Source organism: Armigeres subalbatus, chromosome 3 (genome assembly GCF_024139115.2).
Source record: "Armigeres subalbatus isolate Guangzhou_Male chromosome 3, GZ_Asu_2, whole genome shotgun sequence".
NCBI classification, from domain to species: domain Eukaryota; kingdom Metazoa; phylum Arthropoda; class Insecta; order Diptera; family Culicidae; genus Armigeres; species Armigeres subalbatus.
The window spans coordinates 138671667-138690679 of NC_085141.1; the positions used below are offsets into that span (position 1 = coordinate 138671667).

The 19013-nt window shown below is 42.7% G+C and overlaps 1 protein-coding gene across 9 annotated transcripts in view; it reads left to right on the top strand.

Annotated features, from left to right (window-relative positions):
- Positions 1-18663, top strand: part of LOC134221206 (uncharacterized) — a 275521-nt gene extending 256858 nt beyond the window's left edge. For 6 of the 9 annotated variants that reach the window (XM_062700395.1, XM_062700401.1, XM_062700396.1 and 3 more), the window contains 4 exons: positions 7814-8179; positions 8263-8345; positions 17523-17887; positions 18077-18663. In XM_062700395.1, the coding sequence (XP_062556379.1) occupies positions 7814-8179; positions 8263-8345; positions 17523-17887; positions 18077-18269 (1007 nt within the window). In that variant the 3' untranslated portion in view covers positions 18270-18663. The remainder of the gene's footprint in view (positions 1-7813; positions 8180-8262; positions 8346-17522; positions 17888-18076) is intronic. The other 3 variants (XM_062700398.1, XM_062700399.1, XM_062700400.1) reach the window with 3 other exon arrangements.
- The last annotated feature ends 350 nt before the right edge of the window (positions 18664-19013 follow it).

Consider the following 19013-nt stretch of genomic DNA (forward strand, 5'->3'; position numbering starts at 1 on the left):
TATGTACAACATGTGATAGATTTAGTTCGGAAAAGGTATTGGAGGGTAACTGCCACTTCGGTAGGCTTTGATCCCACGACCCCAGTTCGCTAGACAGGTGCTTTCCCTACTAAGCTACGAAGGACCCCCGTCGTCCACCGCAGCTTAGCGGGTACTGATGAAACCTGTTTTCCGCAACCACATCGTAGCTTCACGTTTAGACGCAATTTTTCCGTAGAACATGTTCCAAATGGTTGCCAAATTTAAAGCTAACTTCTTTTATCACACATGCCATTCCTGAACGCTTTCTTCCGGTTCTTGGCGAGCCCTGTAGAAATTCGTTCTTTCTCGGAAAGTGACAACCTTAGGACAGAATCTTGCTTTCACTGCAACTCTTCATACGATTTGGTGTTAGGTTTCGCATGATGGCAAATATTCTTGACGGTTTGGTAAACTTCCAGCGAAATTGATGTTGAAAGTACATCGGATTTACGCTCCTTTTCTATATCAACAACTACGAAGTATTGTTCCAAACGTTCCTCGTACATGAAAAAAAAAACAAAATGTTTCTTTATTTCTAATCAACAATTACTTTACTAGGAAGTTGGTATACAACACAGCAGTTCTTCACCTACTACAGTAACCACGGTTGTGGAATCATACTGTCTTTACGTGCAGTTTTCCATAAAACAATCTTCAATGTCTCGGACGTTATATTTATAAAGAAGAGGACTCCAACATAACTTTTTGAGGATATCCGTGTAGCTAATATGTGAAGTTTCCGAGTCACTATGGGAAAGCAATAAATTGTGTAAATATTTCAAAATTGATAAAAAAAGATCAACTCGCGTAGATTTTCGAAACTGAAAGCTTACTTAATATCTAAAAAAACTGAACCCATTTGATCCTTCTTAGTAAAGTTGAGTTGAATGTCTGAAGGAAGCAACACAAGATAGTTGTTCATCATTCCGTGCCGATAGTTCGAACGAGCCAGACGTGTGTGCTGTGTCTCATCGCGGGTGTTGTTCGGTAGTGCGGGTCTATTGTGTGGTGCCTACCTACGGATCCAAGGCGATCACTGTCGGCGAGCGAAGTAGCTGCTTCTGGCGATGCCAGTGAAGCAGGCTATTGTTTCTGCTGCTACCTACAGCAGCAGCACAAATAAGTGGCAGATTTTATTTTATTGTTCTTCCTTTTGGAGCGGGACTGATTTAAATCAATTGAATTAGTTTTTTTTTCTGATTTGCTAATAGTTTTGAGGTAGTATAAGCCAGAATTGTCCTTCCACCTTTCAGGGTGAGAATGGAAGTAGAGACTGTGTGAGGTGATGAGCCACCAAAAGAGGTTCGCACACAATTTTACCAGGCATCTTCGCCTGGCCCTTGGGTTGTTTACTTTCGGCAGAAAACGAAAAGGCTAGATTTTCTCGGCATCAAACGAGACTTGATGCGTCGTTTTACGAAGCTTGATTTCAATCAAATCAACAGAAACAAACTACGCATCACCGCATCTACATACCAGGTGGCGAATGAAATTGCTGGCGACAGGGCGTACAATATTTACTTTATGTACCCTCGCGGGAGGTCGAAATAGAAGGTGTTATCAACGCAGCGAGCCTGCCTTTCAAGGATGTACTTGCGGGAAAAGGCGAAGAACGCAATGGAGTCTACCGTGGATATTCTGGATTGCAAGGAATTGCATTCAGCAGCCATGGTCGATGGCAAAAAGGTATGTTCTAGGTTAGGCTCGCTTCGGGTGACGTTCGCCGGTTCAATGCTCCCAAAATATGTAGATATCGAGAATATGTTGTTTCCGGTGCGTTTGTTTGTACCAAGGGTAATTAATTGTACCAACTGCAAACAATTAGGTCACACTGCCGAGTTTTGTGACAACAAACCACTGCCAGCAACAAGCCACAAAATGTGCTTATGTGTTTGCAAGTTTGCCCGGTGTACAAAAAGCGCACTCAAAAATTGAAGCGCTCGTTGGTACAGCGCTCCAAGCAGTCTTATGCGGAAATGGTTAAAGCGCAAGACACATCCGCCACTCCCACCGCAAAGACTGCTTTTTCAGCAACCGTTCAAGTATGTGACTATTTTGATTCCATCTCCATTGATGAATCGAACTCTGACGCAGCCGATATGGATGATTCTTCGGAGGTACACGCGCCCGAAAAGAGGAAGCAACCGTCTTCCCCGGGATCGCGCCGAAAACAAAAGTCATCCATAAAAGCTTGGCAAAATCTGAAGGTAATGGGGGATTATTTAAAATCTCGAAGCAACCAGTATTCACTGCAGATCCTTGCTGCACTAAGACATTCCCGTCATTGCCTAAAACCGATGTTCCTAGGAAACATCCGTCTAGGATTATCAATGAAAAAGAAAATGGTACTCGCACTTCCGAAAAGAGAATTTCGTCCAAGCGATGATTGATATCGTTTAAGGACCTCGTGGACCGCTTTTTGAATCAATTCAATATTCCGGATTCATTGAGGCCAATCATTGACCTCTTTATTCCAACAGTAGAAAGTTATCTGAAGCAATTGACTGTTTCATGGCCCTTCTTGCATAAATTGTAACTTTCGATGGATAATACGGCCATACAAGATACAATCACTGTGCTGCAGTGGTACTGTCATAGTCTAAAAAATACATTGGACGTGTTCAAGTTTTTGATTCGCAATTCCGATTGTGATGTTTTTGCTCTCTGTGAAACATGGCTTTCTTCTGAAGATGAAATCAACTTCCATGATTTTAACATTATTCGCCAAGATCGGGATGACCTCTATGGTGGCGTTCTTTTGGGGATCAAAAAATGCTACTCCTTCAACAGAATTACCATTCCGGTTGTTAATGGCTTAGAAATCGTCGCTTGCCAAGTAAATGTAAAGAATAAAGACCTTTGCATAGCTTCAGTTTATATTCCACCAAACGCATCTCTTAATCGTCGACAGCTTTGGAGCGCAGTCTCCCTTCTATCATCTCCAGTATTGATATTGGGTGATATGAACGCACATGGTATTGGATGGGGCGAAACGTATGACGATTATAGAGCGCCTATTTTCTATGATTTGTGTGACGATTTCAATTTGAATATTTTGAACACAGGGGAAGTAACTCGAATAGGACCAAATGGTCAACAAAGCCGTATTGATCTGTCTTTATTTTCAAATTCACTATCATTAGATTGCACGTGACAATACTTTGGAAAACGGCTCACAACATGCCGAACCGCATTTCCACCAACGAGAGTGAAGAATACTCCAATCGATGAATAATCAACTTTGCAAAAAAGGTCTGTCCAGATTCTGTACCAGCAGAACCGCTATTTCGAGAATCAGTCACTGATCCCGGTTCTTTGGGTGGACCATTCTCAATGCTGGAACTATCTATGTCTCTTCTTTCATCGAATAACTCTGCTCCGGGATGCGATAACATCAAATTCAATCTTCTTAAAAACCTACCAGATATCGCAAAAAGACAATTACTTGACCTGTACAACTGTTTCATGGAGTACAACATTGTGCCGCCAGAATGGCGACAGGTGAAAGTAATAGCTATTCAAAAGCCTGGGAAACCAGCGTCTGATTACAATTCCTACCGACCGATTGCCATGCTTTCATGCATGAGAAAATTATTGGAAAAAATGATCCTTTTAAGAATCGACCATTGGGTTGAACATAATGCATTACTCTCAAGTATGTACTCAGTTTGGATTTCGTAATGGTAAAGGAACAAACGATTGTCTAGCGTTGCTCTCTTCAGATATACAGCTGGCCTATGCGCACAATGAGCAATTGGCTTCAGTATTCTTGGATATTTGATTCTTGGCGCTTTTGATTCAGTTTGCATAGAAGTACTATCAGACAATCTGCACAGTAGTGGATTACCCGTTATTTTGAATAATTTCTTGTACAATTTGTTGTCAGAAAAACAAATGAACTTTACACTCGGCAATCTGACAACTTCCGGAAATAGCTACATGGGTCTCCCCCAAGGTTCATGGTTAAGTCCCTTGCTTTATAATTTCTATGTTAAAGATATGGACAATTGTTTGGAAGGACAATGCACGCTCAGACAACTTGCAGATGATGCCGTGGTCTCTCTAAGAGGTCCAAGTGCAGCTGTCTTGCAAGAACCATTGCAAAGTACCCTAGATAATCTGACTGTTTGGGCCAGACATTTGGGGATCGAGTTTTCACCGCAAAAAACTCAGTTGTTTGTGTTTACTAAGAAACGGTACCCTGCTCAACTGAAACTAAAGCTGTTGAAAGACGACATCAACCAATCTTTATCTTCTAAATACCTTGGGGTCGTGTTTGATTCTAAATGCACCTGGAGACTTCATATTGAGTATTTGATACAAAAATGCCGGAAAAGGATCCATTTTCTACGTTCTATCTCCGGAACATGGTGGGGTGCTCACCCGGAAGACCTCATCAAACTATATAGAACGACTATTCTCTCTGTTTTAGAGTACGGCTCCTTCTGCTTCCTCTCAGCAGCTGATTGCCACCTAATTAAATTGGAACGAATTCAATATCGTTGCTTGCGTATTGCTCTTGGCTGTATGCATTCAACGCATAACATGAGCCTGGAGGTGCTTGCTGGAGTCACTCCTTTAAGGTCACTTTAAGGAATCCAAGTTTAAAAGTGCTTGCGTTTTCGGGGGCACACCACTCGATACGGAAGCAACGCACAACTGTCATTTTTATTATTTCACGCATGCTGCGACGCAGCAAAGCTAAATAAAAAAAAATGACAGTTGTGCGCCGCCTCTGAATCGAGTGATGTGCCCCCGAAAACGTGAGCACTTTGGAACTTGGATTCCGTCAGGAGTGACCTTAAAGCACCGGGACTGGGAACTCTCATTAGGAATACTAATCAAATGTGGAACAAGTAACACACTTGTCTTACATAACTTCGATAATATGCTTGAACTGATTCATCGGTCAAGATTCCTAAGAGTTTATCTCAACTACATATCGTCAGATCTTTGTCTTCCATGTTATACTCTCCCTCGAGTTGACTTCACCAATGACAGTTTCTCAATTGAATACGATCTGCATGAAACATGCCATTCAGGGCATACCAGGTCATCTTCGAAATCTTTCTATTCCCTCATTTTTTTCTGATAAATATGAACATGTCAATTGCAACAACAGATATTTCACTGATGGTTCTCGCTTTAACGGATCCACTGGCTTCGGTGTTTTCAATGTAACTTCAACCATCTTCCGAAAACCTCAGGAACCGTGCTCGGTTTATGTTGCTGAGCTGGCAGCAATTAACTTCGCTTTGGGGATAATTTCCAATCAGTCCGTAGACCATTATTTCATATTCTCGGATAGTCTTAGTTCTATCGAGGCACTCCGGTCGATGAAAACTGTTAAGCACGCATCTTACTTTCTTACAAACATAAGAGAGCAGATGCGTGGTTTGGTCGAAAGATCATTCAAGATTACCTTTGTTTGGGTCCCTTCTCACTGCTCTATCTGCGGCAATGAGAAAGCAGATTCGCTGGCAAAGGTGGGTGCACATGAAGGTGAGGTTTATGATAGACAATTCTCGAGCAACGAGTTTTTCCCATTAGTCCATCAGAGTACTCTTCAAAGTTGGCAAAGAAATTGGACACACAACGAACTTGGACGGTGACTATTCTCTATAATTCCTCAAGTTTCTGGGCTAACACGATGATACCTAATGCCCAGGGAAGTCGAGACAATTTTCAATCCGAACCCAGCCACCCTCAGCATGGTCTTGCTTTGTAGCCGCGCGTCTTACCGCACGGCTAAGGAGGGTCCCTCTCTTACTAATTTAATAATAAGATTATGTCGATTTACATATCACAATGAACCGTGGCTCCGTAAAACGTTATACACGCATGAGCCTACCAAATAAACGAACTTGGAAAAAAAAGATGGTTGTTCGTGTTACCCCAATCCCAAATTGTTCATTTTACAACAAAACTATTTGATCCAACCGACATACATGCATCTTCTTCAACAGCTTCTGTGGATACGATAGCTTGGCGGAGGGACGATATAAATTATAATCGATCCCTGGTTTTCAGGCTTTTGGACGGTTATGTTTCTCATGTTTCTCCAAATATCGATAACAAAATTCTTTTCCAGGAAATAATTGAAAAAATTTCAAAAGCGCCCCTTCACGAGGTGTGGAACGTTTTCGAGTATATTGAACTTGATTGGAATCTATCTATCTTAGGAGCAAAATTGTTACATGAAACAAGAGCAAGTGAGGATTCAATCATCAAAAAGGGTTGATAACTTCTACTGTTAGTTGTTGTATCCCAAAGCATTCAGTCCACTGAAACGGAACCTTGAAAAACGTTCTTGGCACAATGGAATATCCGACGCGGAGAACTTTCACGATCCTCATTAACCGACGAAGCGTTACGCAGGCTTCTCCCTACGGATCACAGTGTCTTTATTGAGGTCTCGCGTGTAATTTTTGTACTAGTCCTCAAGGGTGATATACGGAGTATGAAGAACGCCCGGACCGGTACATTCGGCATAAATTATCATGAACTGGATAACTATTACGAAACGCTGAAAAGCGCTAAGAATCAATTCGGATACAAAATAATACTCTATTCGCGGAGGATGCATGTCTTCCAACTGTTCACCGTCGACAATTGCCTCCAAATATTTATTCCAGTCAATGTGTTTTGTGAGGTCTGAGGTCATATGCAACGTCAACTAGAGAAAGCTTGTATGTTCTATCAAGCTTTCCACAAGCGGTAATGGCCGCCAACTTGCGTGACATTTAAGTGGTTTTGTTGTGTAGGGATTATCATGCCTACCTAAAGCGTAGGAGGTTGAGGGTTCGAGTCTCTCCAAGACACGTGGCTTCTATTTCGAAAATTTTATATCAATTTGTCTATTTCGAAACATGTGCTGTGCATATGCACTGCACAGCCAAGATATATAAAAAAAGGCTAGCACGATGATACTTTTATGCCCAGGGAAAGCGGGACAATTTCCAATCCGAAAATTGCCTAGACCAGCAACGGGAATCGAACCCAGCTACCTTCAGTATGGTCTTGCTTTGTAGCCGCCCGTCTTACCGCATGGCTAATGAGGGCCCCTATATAATTCATTAAAATTTGCTAACTAAAAATTAGATGAAATCTAATTTGTTAATAATGATTCGACCCGGAAACGGAGTTAGAAGACAAGTAGGTTTCACCAACAAGAATCGCTTCTCCAAATGTGTGTTGATCTGCTTGATGTCGTCAGTCGTCTTCTTTTGGTTCGAAAGAAAACAACGTATGACTGCTAGAGTCAGAAGCGTAGGCCTTGAGGGGAGGGGTCATAAAGAGAAGTATTGTTAACCGCCGGAGAGGTGGTGGATGTGTTGCTTATTTCCATTTAACCCTTGCTTGGAACACCAGAATGCCATAACTGAGAGTGGGTATACGAATTAACCGTGTACTGTATGAAACCTTTGCAAAACTCTAAGGTCACTGTATTTGTATAAGAATCTAGCAATTTCAGTCCTAAGATATTCTTACAATGCTGGTTAAGTTTAAGTTCATACACAAATACGCTAAGATATCTGCTGGTTGTGTATGTCCCTGAAATATCTGGAGGACTTACCATATACTATAGTAAGTTATGTTAGTTGACATATTTTCATAAACAATGGAAAACAGGGATTTGTTTTCAATTTTTCAATGGAATTCTACATTATTAAAATAAAATGTAGTGATACTAAATGAGATCTCAAACAAAATTGAGCTCCAGAAACACAATGATCCCAACAATGACCGCAGTTTCAAGTAACACCTGCTTTTTGTTTCTTTCCTTCCGCAGGCTGGACGGTGACGGTGGCCGGTAACTACAACCCTGATATGGCCCCTGATGTCGAGATGAAGCTGAGCTTTCCCAAACAATCAAATGCATCGAGCGGTAACCAGGCCATTGGCAGCGGTAGTGCCAGTAACAAGCGTATCAGTCATCCCAACGGTCCGGACAGTAGCTACCAATCCAGTGCCAATGCTGGCCATCGCAAGCAATACATCGAAGATGCCCATCACATTCCGGGCCGGGGCGGTAACTCCAACTACGGGGCTCATGATGATGACAGCTACGGCGGCAGTCGAGGAACAGCACGGGCGGCATTGCCGCCCTCGACAGGTTTGAATCCCAAACGAACTCTGTCCCGGTCGGATGGAACCGGTAGGTTTGATTGACTATTGTTTCTTATCGCCAGTGAACCACATTTCAACTGCATTTGACCCTAATTTAACTTTAACTTTCAGCAGGTGGCAAAGATTATCGTCTTCCAAATGTTGGCACCACAAACAACGTTACGGCAAGACAGAATGCTAAGAAAGCGATCAAGGTATTGGACACGGTTAATTCTCGAACACGCAGCGCAAAGTAAACAATTTGGCAAACTATAACTGTATTTAAAAAAAGTGTTATGTTATGTTGGTACGCTTGATTTGTTTACTACAAACGAAATCCGTCCTACAAAAGTGAAATTGATTTTTTTCGGAGTGCACTCGGCACACAAAAGAATTGAACTCTAGGTAAATTGGCTAATTTGATAAGTTGAACTGTGTGGAATGTGATGTAGATTGATTGATGTATGAAGCTAAATGTTGTCAACTATATCTAAGACTAAGACTGACGCAACATGCTCAAATGGCGCAAAAGTTTTCAACGTGCTTTAATTTGAATTTATACACTGCTTAACATTTTGCAATTTTCGCTTCATCGAGTGTCCCTTCCCTGTGATGTACATGCGTGCAGTTGACCAAAATAGAATATTAAGTAGAAAGCCATATGCGCCTGTATCTTGATCCTCTTTTCCCTTCTTCGAACATTGCACATAAGCGCTAAGATCCAACGCATTACTCCACAGATTGTGCAGATCGTCTCGTCGATTAAAAATCGATTGATGTTAATCAACAATCCATCAGAAGCATAACTCTATAATGGTAGCTTGCTTCTAGTTTATCGAGCGTCCCATATTAAATAAAAAGGAAAAGAACCTATAAATTAAGTGGCAAAATATTAATACAGACATTCCAGTTCGAGACAGCAATTCAAACGGCAAAACTGTCAGAATTTCTAAAAATTGTCAGATCCATGTTTACTACGGTGCATCTATAAGTGGTTGACAGCTACGCTATATCCCTGGATCCGACGGATCTGCACCACGACCTGCGGAAATTGATTGCACGGGGCCTCAAGTGCACTTTTCGGTTCTGTGTCAAACGTGTGGGGCTAATGACTGATGGGAGGTCTCCCTCACCCGAGTGTCCGGTGTGCGCAGGTTTAGAGGAAACGGCGGAACACGTGTTGTTCGTGTGCCCGCGTTTTCGCACAATGCGTGACCACATGCTTGCCACATGTGGTCTGGACACTACCCCGGACAACCTAGTCCGGAGGATGTGTAAAGATGAAGTTGGCTGGAACGCCGTTTTATTGGCTATCGTCCAAATCGTCTCGGAGCTACACAGAAGGTGGCGCGTGGACTCGAGGAATGGCTAGTTCAGGCGCAAATAAGAGGTGGTCCAAGGGTTCGGAGTCGGCTTCATGGGTCATACCGGTGCCCTGTGGTCGAACTCGATCCTTTTATCGAACAAGTGGCCGCGTGAAGAACAACATGGTATCGTCGCTTTCGCGGCGTCGGTCAACCGGGCGGGTTCCGAGCCCGAGGACGGAAAGGGGTCCTCGTCAAGGCTGGGGCAGGCGTAGGCACTGCGTCGGCAGTTCCCTCTGTGTGCTGGCGAATAGGCCCCATCGCAGAGAGGTCAATTTGCAGAAGGAAGCAGGCGCGAAGTTGACCCTTCCCACCTTCCGAGGACATAGGGCGTGGTATGGCCACCTGGAAAGCCGGAAATGCGCTGGCACGATACCATGGTGTTCTTCTAAAAAAGCGAGTCACGATGTTCGATGCTACAAGGACACGCAGCTAACCTCGAGGGGGCGTTATGCACTGCCCCCCTTTGAAGCATTACTTTCTGGTTGTACCGAAGGGACGATGGGCTTGGCGGCAATGGAAACGGTTTAGTGGGTCGGGGATGCAGTCCTGCCTCCCTCGTTTGCTGTTGGAGGTGGCCCCTAACTCCGCACTTTCTGGACAACCCAGGATGCATGTTGAGCAGATTCCCCCTCCATTGCTCAGGAGAAAAAAAAAGAAGTGAAACGAATCCATCGCAGAAAAAAAGGCAACACGAAGAGAGTGTGACAGCTGAAGTGCAGGAGAACATGGATAGAAACGATATGCGGAGGTTTTACGCAACTATCAGTAACGCGCGGCATACGACTGTGCCAGTGCCTGCCACGTGCCAAGAGAGAGACGGCAAGGATAGGCTTAACCAGTAACTTAATGTTAGGATAGGCCCAACATTAACTCTGATTCTACAAAGTGGCCCTTTACGGGCATGATGCAGGAAAACTAGAAAATGGTGTGTGGCGCCGACGTATGAATAATGATATATGCAATCAAGTATACAAAAATAAAATATTGTGAATCGTTAGAAATACGGCAGACTTGAGTGGGCTGGTTACTTAGTGCAAACGTCGAAAAAAAGAATAGCGAAAACAATATTCAATAGAGAACCAGATAGAGGCCGGCGACTTCGTGGAAGGCCACGAACACGCTGGTTGCACTCGGTGCAATCGGACCTGGGGACCCTGAACGTTCGGGGAAACTGGAGGAACATCGCTCAAAACCAACGATTATGGAGCTCTACAAAACGCCTGGCAAAGGTGTATCGATGATGTAGCTAACCAGGTATCCAGGTATAACGTAACTACATTAGATGATTGATCTAACATGTAGACGTAAAAGAAATTTGCTACAGTGACCGGCATAATAAAAAGCCCACTAGCCGTTTTTCACACAAAATGGCCTGTGCTGCACATAAAAGTCGTGCAGAAGGAAGCAGGCGCGAAGTCGACCCTTCCCACCTTCCGAGGACATAGGGCGTGGTATGGCCACCTGGAAAGCCGGCAATGCGCTGGCACGATACCATGGTGTTCTTCTAAAAAAGCGAGTCACGATGTTCGATGCTACAAGGACACGCAGCTAACCTCGAGGGGGCGTTATGCACTGCCCCCCCCCCCCTTTGAAGCATTACTTTCTGGTTGTACCGAAGGGACGATGGGCTTGGCGGCAATGGAAACGGTTTAGTGGGTCGGGGATGCAGTCCTGCCTCCCTCGTTTGCTGTTGGAGGTGGCCCCTAACCCCGCACTTTCTGGACAACCCAGGATGTATGTTGAGCAGATTCCCCCTCCATTGCTCAGGAAGAAAAAAAAAAGAAGTGAAACGAATCCATCGCAGAAAAAAAGGCAACACGAAGAGAGTGTGACAGCTGAAGTGCAGGAGAACATGGATAGAAACGATATGCGGAGGTTTTACGCAACTATCAGTAACGCGCGGCATACGACTGTGCCAGTGCCTGCCACGTGCCAAGAGAGAGACGGCAAGGATAGGCTTAACCAGTAACTTAATGTTAGGATAGGCCCAACATTAACTCTGATTCTACAAAGTGGCCCTTTACGGGCATGATGCAGGAAAACTAGAAAATGGTGTGTGGCGCCGACGTATGAATAATGATATATGCAATCAAGTATACAAAAAATAAAATATTGTGAATCGTTTGAAATACGGCAGACTTGAGTGGGCTGGTTACTTAGTGCAAACGTCGAAAAAAAGAATAGCGAAAACAATATTCAATAGAGAACCAGATAGAGGCCGGCGACTTCGTGGAAGGCCACGAACACGCCGGTTGCACTCGGTGCAATCGGACCTGGGGACCCTGAACGTTCGGGGAAACTGGAGGAACATCGCTCAAAACCAACGATTATGGAGCTCTACAAAACGCCTGGCAAAGGTGTATCGATGATGTAGCTAACCAGGTATCCAGGTATAACGTAACTACATTAGATGATTGATCTAACATGTAGACGTAAAGAAATTTGCTACAGTGACCGGCATAATAAAAGCCCACTAGCCGTTTTTCACACAAAATGGCCTGTGCTGCACATAAAAGTCTTCTCCATTCAGCTCGGTCCATGGCTGCACTTCGCCAACCACGCAGTCTACGGGGGGGGGGTCCACAAATCTTCCTCCACCTGATCGATCCACATTGCCCGCTGTGCACCTCGCCTTCTTGTTCTCGTCGGATCGTTGTCGAGAACCATTTTCACAGGATTACTGTCCGACATTCTGGCTACGTGCCCGGCCCACCGCAGTCTTCCGATTTTCGCGGTGTGAACGATGGATGGTTCTCCCAACAGCTAATGCAACTCGTGGTTTATTCGCCTCCTCCACGTACCGTCCGCCATCTGCACCCCACCATAAATGGTACGCAACACTTTCCTTTCAAAAACTCCCAGTGCGCGTTGGTCCTCTACGAGCATCGTCCAGGTCTTATGTCCGTAGAGAATTACCGGTCTTATAAGCGTTTTGTAGATAGTCAGTTTGGTACGGCGGCGAACTCTATTCGATCGGAGCGTCTTATGGAGTCCAAAGTACGTACGATTTCCAGCCATTATGCGCCTCCGAATTTCTCTGCTGGTATCGTTATCGGCGGTCACCAGTGAGCCCAAGTACACGAATTCTTCAACCACCTCGATTTCGTCACCACCGATAGAAACTCGTGGTGGGTGGCTTACATTGACCTCTCTTGAGCCTCTTCCTATCATGTACTTCGTCTTCGACGTGTTGATGACTAGTCCAATCCGTTTAGCTTCGCTTTTCAGTCTGATGTAGGCTTCCTCCATCCTCTCAAAGTTACGTGCCATGATATCAATGTCGTCGGCGAAACCAAATAACTGGACGGACTTCGTGAAAATCGTACTACTCGTTTCAATCCATGCCCTCCGTATTACTCCCTCCAAAGCGATGTTGAATAGCAGACACGAAAGACCATCACCTTGCCGTAACCCTCTACGCGTTTCGAAGGGACTCGAGAATGCCCCTGAAACTCGAACTACGCACATCACCCGATCCATCGTCGCCTTGATCAACCGTATCAGTTTATCCGGAAATCCGTTTTCGTGCATTAGCTGCCATAGCTGGTCCCGATGGATTGTATCATATGCGGCTTTGAAGTCGATAAATAGATGATGTGTGGGCACGTTGTATTCGCGGCATTTCTGCAATACCTGACGTATGGCGAACACCTGGTCTGTGGTAGAGCGTTCACCCATAAATCCCGCCTGGTACTGCCCCACGAACTCTCTTGTAATTGGTGTTAGTCCACTCCTGCGGCAGAACCTCATCCTCCCAAACCTTGGTAATCACCCAATGCAACGCTCTAGCCAGTGCTTCACCACCGTGTTTAAACAGCTCTCCTGGTAGTTGGTCAACTCCAGGGGCTTTGTTGTTTTTCAGCCGGCCGATCTCCTCCTCCCCGCAAACTTTTTTGTATTGCCAAAATATGCATTTTTGCTGAATAAGTCATCAGTTTACAACCTATAGAAATCAAAATATTATAAAATCAATTTTTTGCCAAAAAAATCGTTTTGGTATTACCGCGATAATTTTTTACCCTATGAATCAATATGGTCGAAACTTAGGTGTGGTAAAATTCAAGTTATATCTGAGCTCTGGTCAAATTTTCAGCAAAATTGGTTCACACGCAATCGAGATCTAGATCTCCAAAGTTGATTATTTTGTATGAAAAACGGCAAGTGGGCTTTTTATTATGCAGGTCACTGTATGAATAAAACCTTACTTCCAAGTGAACAAAGAAGGAAATATTGTGATTCGTAAACAAATCGGAAGAATTCAGTGGGCTGTTCACCTAGTGCGAATGTCGATAGAAAGAATAGGAAAAAACAATGTTCAAAAGAGATGCTGGCGACGTCGTGGAGGGCAGCAAACACGTTGACAGCACGCGGTGGAAACATACCGGTGGGCGTTAAACGTTCGGAATAAGTAGAGGATCATCATCCAAAACCGAGGATTATGGAGCTCTACAATACGTAAGACATAGGTGAAGCGATGCTGTAGCTAACCAGGTGTTCACGCAGGTTAACAAGCGGCCTAGTAACAGGTTTCAATCGATAGACAGTTTTCGAAAAAAAATCGTGACTTGCTACAGACTAGCTTTTCATATTCCAATGTTACACTGTACAAAAAAAATCTGATTGAGGTCCCAGCTAGAGGTTATTCTTCGGGATTATCAAAAGTCAACCGTTTTAGTAAAACAGTTACCAGAATAGGGAACGATACTTTTCAAGCATAACTAAGTGTTATGAATGTAATTGAGTTGTCTTCAAAACATTACATTGTTCTTTTAGAAAGCTCTTCGTTACGCTGTAACCTACCTGAATTCAAAAACAAATAATGATCAAAATCTAAATTATCGGCTGAAATTAATGTTTATGCTTGCTGAATAACTAGATAGAAGAAGTCGCGTAACCTATCTATAGCTGAAGCTGAATTTCCTAAATCCGCTGATTATGGATGAATTTCTACGATAAATCGAAAGATGTACGAGGCTCGAAAATACATCTCAATTTGACAACTTTCCAGAATCATAGTTCATAAGATATTTTAGTTGACGTTGCAGCAGGATCATGGATCGGCATGCTTACTCCATAACTAACACCGTGAGGGTGTTTCTTTGCCCAACAGGTTATGGGCCCAGCACCATTCTGGATCTGCATCTTAGTGGGATGGATCGACCGTTGACGTAACAGAAGTTACAGCAGGATCATGGATCGGCCGTGTGTAGCGCCGGACGGAATTCATCAGTAGATCGGAACGTTCGGTAAGATGATGGCTGGTCAGCAGGAGTCCAGAAGGGGCTACGGGTCGAAACAGGAGCTGGTCGGTAGAGCATCGAGAGACGTCGTAAAAGCATTGGATTCAAGCTACTTGTACAGACGTATGTGCTAGAGAGGTTAGCGTACAAACTTCGGTGTGAGGTCCATTTGTACGAGGAATTGGACCAGAAATTTCGGCAAGGAGGAGATCAGGACTATAGACTCAGTGTTAGGAACATAGGAAGAGCCAGGACAGTAGCGAGGCGTGTACGCTAAGGAGGAGTGTTGGAATATCAGGTAGTGTGCGACGCCTCGCAGAACATCGTAGATGAGTAAGAAGCAGTTGTAGTTGCTCTTTGGTATATATTAAGGAAGTTTGTTTGATTAAGGAATTTGCAAATCTTTCAACAGGTTATTTGATAAATCCGCACTCGACGCCATTTTTTTTTCTTACGTGAAAGTCACGTAACACAAGTTTTACGAAAGTTTCAAAGCTGTAACTGCACTAACACAAACTCATTGAAATTATGTACATGAACTAACAGTCTAAAATTAGGAAAGCCTTTGATCACCGCGTGACTTTATCGAAATTAATTTATTGGCTTTTTTCGGTGATAATTATACTAAATTAATTTCGATAAAGTCATTCGGTGATCAAAAGCTTTCCTAATTTTATTATAGAATCCAATTGGCGATAAAATGATGAAATACAGTTCGAATAAGATTCAATTTGGGCGAAGTATGAGCTTGCGAGAGTTATGCGCTCTTGTATTGCCGATTTCACCAATTTGAAGAGTTATGTGTAGATTGTGATTTGCCCACTTCTTTTTCTCACACTCACTCTCATTTCGGGTTGATCGATTTTTGTTACTGAAATTTACCCAAATATAACCCATTACTCGTTAGTCACATGTAAGCGTGTACACTAAATCGATTCCCGCCATGATTTGACGTCTATTTGTTTTCAGATTGAGCACTCACACACAAATATTATACAAGGAAAATCAAACTTTTTTGAGTGTATTGAGTGTGAGAAAAAGATGACTGTGAGAAAAAAAATCTCGCAAGACTCTTATAAAGTGCAAAAAGCGCAATATGAATCTCTGAAAATATGCCACGAATCAATAGAACTGTTTACGCTTGCCGAACAGCACTTTAGCAGGTTGAAATCGCTGTTATTTTGCCTGTCTTGGTACAGTAATCACCACGTCACTATCCAAGCCGTTCCTGGGTGGACGTTAGGCAGAATAACAGCGATTTCAACAATGCTTCTTCTCTCAGATGGCCCTCTGTTAATCTTCTGTTTCTATTCATTTCACACTTGCCGCTCGCTTGCGGTGTCAATCGAATCTGTATCTTCATTAAATACTTTCATCTACTCCCTTTCGCTTTGAGTAGTATAATTATCACCGAAAAAAGCCAATAAATTAATTTCGATGAACTAACAGTCATAATCACCTATTTTTTAGTAATTATGGCGTGAATTTTAGAGGAATGTTACTAATGTCAAGTAACGATCAAAGTTTGTTCCCAGCAGATCAATTACGTGATAATGACATGAGGATTATTTAGAGTGTGGGTTATCACCCAGTATAAAGATCTTTCAAGCATAGACTAACAAACTTAATAGCTTAAACATTTTTCTGAAAAATCCATCCAACCTTCTACCCCCGAGCAGGAGCGACGACCACGATAACAGAAATTGGTATGAGCTAACCTTGCATAAGAGGTAAAATACCAAAAAATAATACCAAAAATGTATATACAAAATACTTGAGGCATAACATACTTAGGTATTTCAATACCAAACGAATAATAATTGATTATGCATTTGGTTTTAAAATTCAATTTAATAACTGAGTATGTTATGGCATAAGTATTCTGCATATAAATTTATAGTATTATTTTTTGGTATTTTACCTCTTATGCAGGGCTAGTTCGTAACTGAGTATGGTGTCAATAACAGAATATGGTGTTATTGAGCTAATTTCTCCTGCTCGGGCCACCATCTTGCGAGCATGTTACACGAAACAATATTTCGTATGACATTGTCACCAGAAGGCGCTGGAATGAAATGTCAAACTCGAAGAATTACGACGCTAGCGCATCTATTTGTGAAACGTGCAATCAATTAAATTCAAATTGATTTTTGAAGTCATGGTCGATGGTAATTTCTCTGATGTTACGTCTGTTTGTCTATATTAAAGTCTCCCCTTTGCACCAACCAGAAGGGTGGAACGCCTGTCAAACGGCACAATGCCACCCTACCAAAAATCGCTTTTGCTACTTCTGTTTTTAGTATCCGGTTTCTGGGTAGTATACCCTAATTCAGCTGCACATTTTAAGAAAATGTTAAAAACAATATCATTACTAATTTGCTAATAACTTGTTTTCAAAACTTATTTACAATACGGATTTTTTGATCAACATGTAATACCTTCTCGATGTATATTTATTAAATACCAAAGAAGACAGTTTATATATGCTACAATAATAAAGTTTCATTGATCATTCCCAGCATTCCTCGTAGTATTTCTCCAATACTTACGCAACGCATTTATACGGACTGTATAGACAATTGTACCTAGAATTTGATGTACCATAGTGCCAGCAATGTCTCGCTTACATAATCCTAATCTCATAATTTATGCTTTATAAAAAAAATGAATAATAATGTGCTGCGTGTTTATGTCTTCTATGATAACTGTCATATAATGATCATTCATAACCCAAAACAACATCCTTTCTTTCACATTTCCCCGTTCATCGCGGCCTTTTTTCCAGCAGACGATGGAATGTAGTGTCATGGCTTCCGCTACGACTAGAACCGTTGCCAATAAGTACCATATGCTCTCCCACCAGCATCAGCAATTGCACGATCAGCAGCAGTACCCCTCTCACCACTATAATCCGTCTTCCTCATCCTATCATCATCAGCAGCAACAATCATCATCCACAGTCGCTGGTCCACCAACGACAACGACGGCTGCTGGTGGCGGCGGAACCCGCGGTGGCGGCGGTGGTAGCAGGTCACGTGCTATGTCCATCCAATCACTCCATCCCTCATTGCAAAATGGTGGCGGTGGCAAGTTTACCTCATCCAGCTCACACCAGCCGCGCTATCATGAACCTCCATCCTTAGACTACGGGTAATTGCTTGCTTTACATGTTTCATCGAGGACCACAGCTCTGCTGTGTTGCTTCGATATCTAATCAAAATTTGCCCCACGCTTGGCGTTGCACTCTTTGGCTGTAACATGTGCGTTTAGAAGAACTTCATACAAAAAATTCTGCTTATCCCATAACTAATACCGCACCATTTTCTTCACTCTGTGCAGAAATAACGCTTACGCTAACCGTCGGATGTCGCTAGAGAGCCCGCACGGTGGCACCGGACCGCTAGACCATTTGTCCGTGATGGGCAACGCAATCGCACCAGAGCACAAACCCAAGGTACCGACCATGAGCGAGCGGGATCTAACGCGAAGGCACCACCCGTGCTACACGCGCAACATGCCATACTTTTCTTAAGTTAATAAAAAAACCGAAAAAAAGGGAAAAGCTGAAAGGAAAGAAATATCGGCTCAGTTCAAGTTTTTGTTTTTGTTCATAAATTTAGTAATGTTTAACTAGCAAAAAGAATGCAACATGAATTCGATAGTCTACAGTTTTTATAACTTGATCCTACGATTGCTCGTAATCAAAATATTCAAAATTCATTTTATTTAACAGTTTCAATTGTTCTTGTTCCACAGTAAAAACATAAAAAAAAATCACGATAGTTGCGTTAGAATAAATAGTATCAGTTGTTGGTTGCATTTGAAATTCAATATTGATTGAAAATAAAAGTATTACTTGTAATATCGTACATGTGTGACAAGCTAACATGTGATTTAAAATAAAAATTGTTCTATTGAATACTTAATGCGGATTATGTTTTTCTTTACATTATATGAAAATCCCACATTGTTGATAATAATTTGCTAGCAGGTCCGCAGCGTGAGCTCCCAGCGCCCTTGGGGGGCCGTACACTAATTGCGTAAGCCATTTTTCTGGGTTTATCAGCCCCCCTCTCCCCATGTTAGATTTTTCCCATACAAATCAATTTTTATGTATATGGAGCGTAAGAAAATGGCCGACCCTCCTCCCCCCATAAGTGCTTACGTAATTAGTGTACGACCCATGGTGAAACCTTTATTGGGTGCCCTTCTTTTATTTAGAGGAAATAAATTGTGCAAATTTTATATTTAGAGTACAACTTGAATATTACCAAAA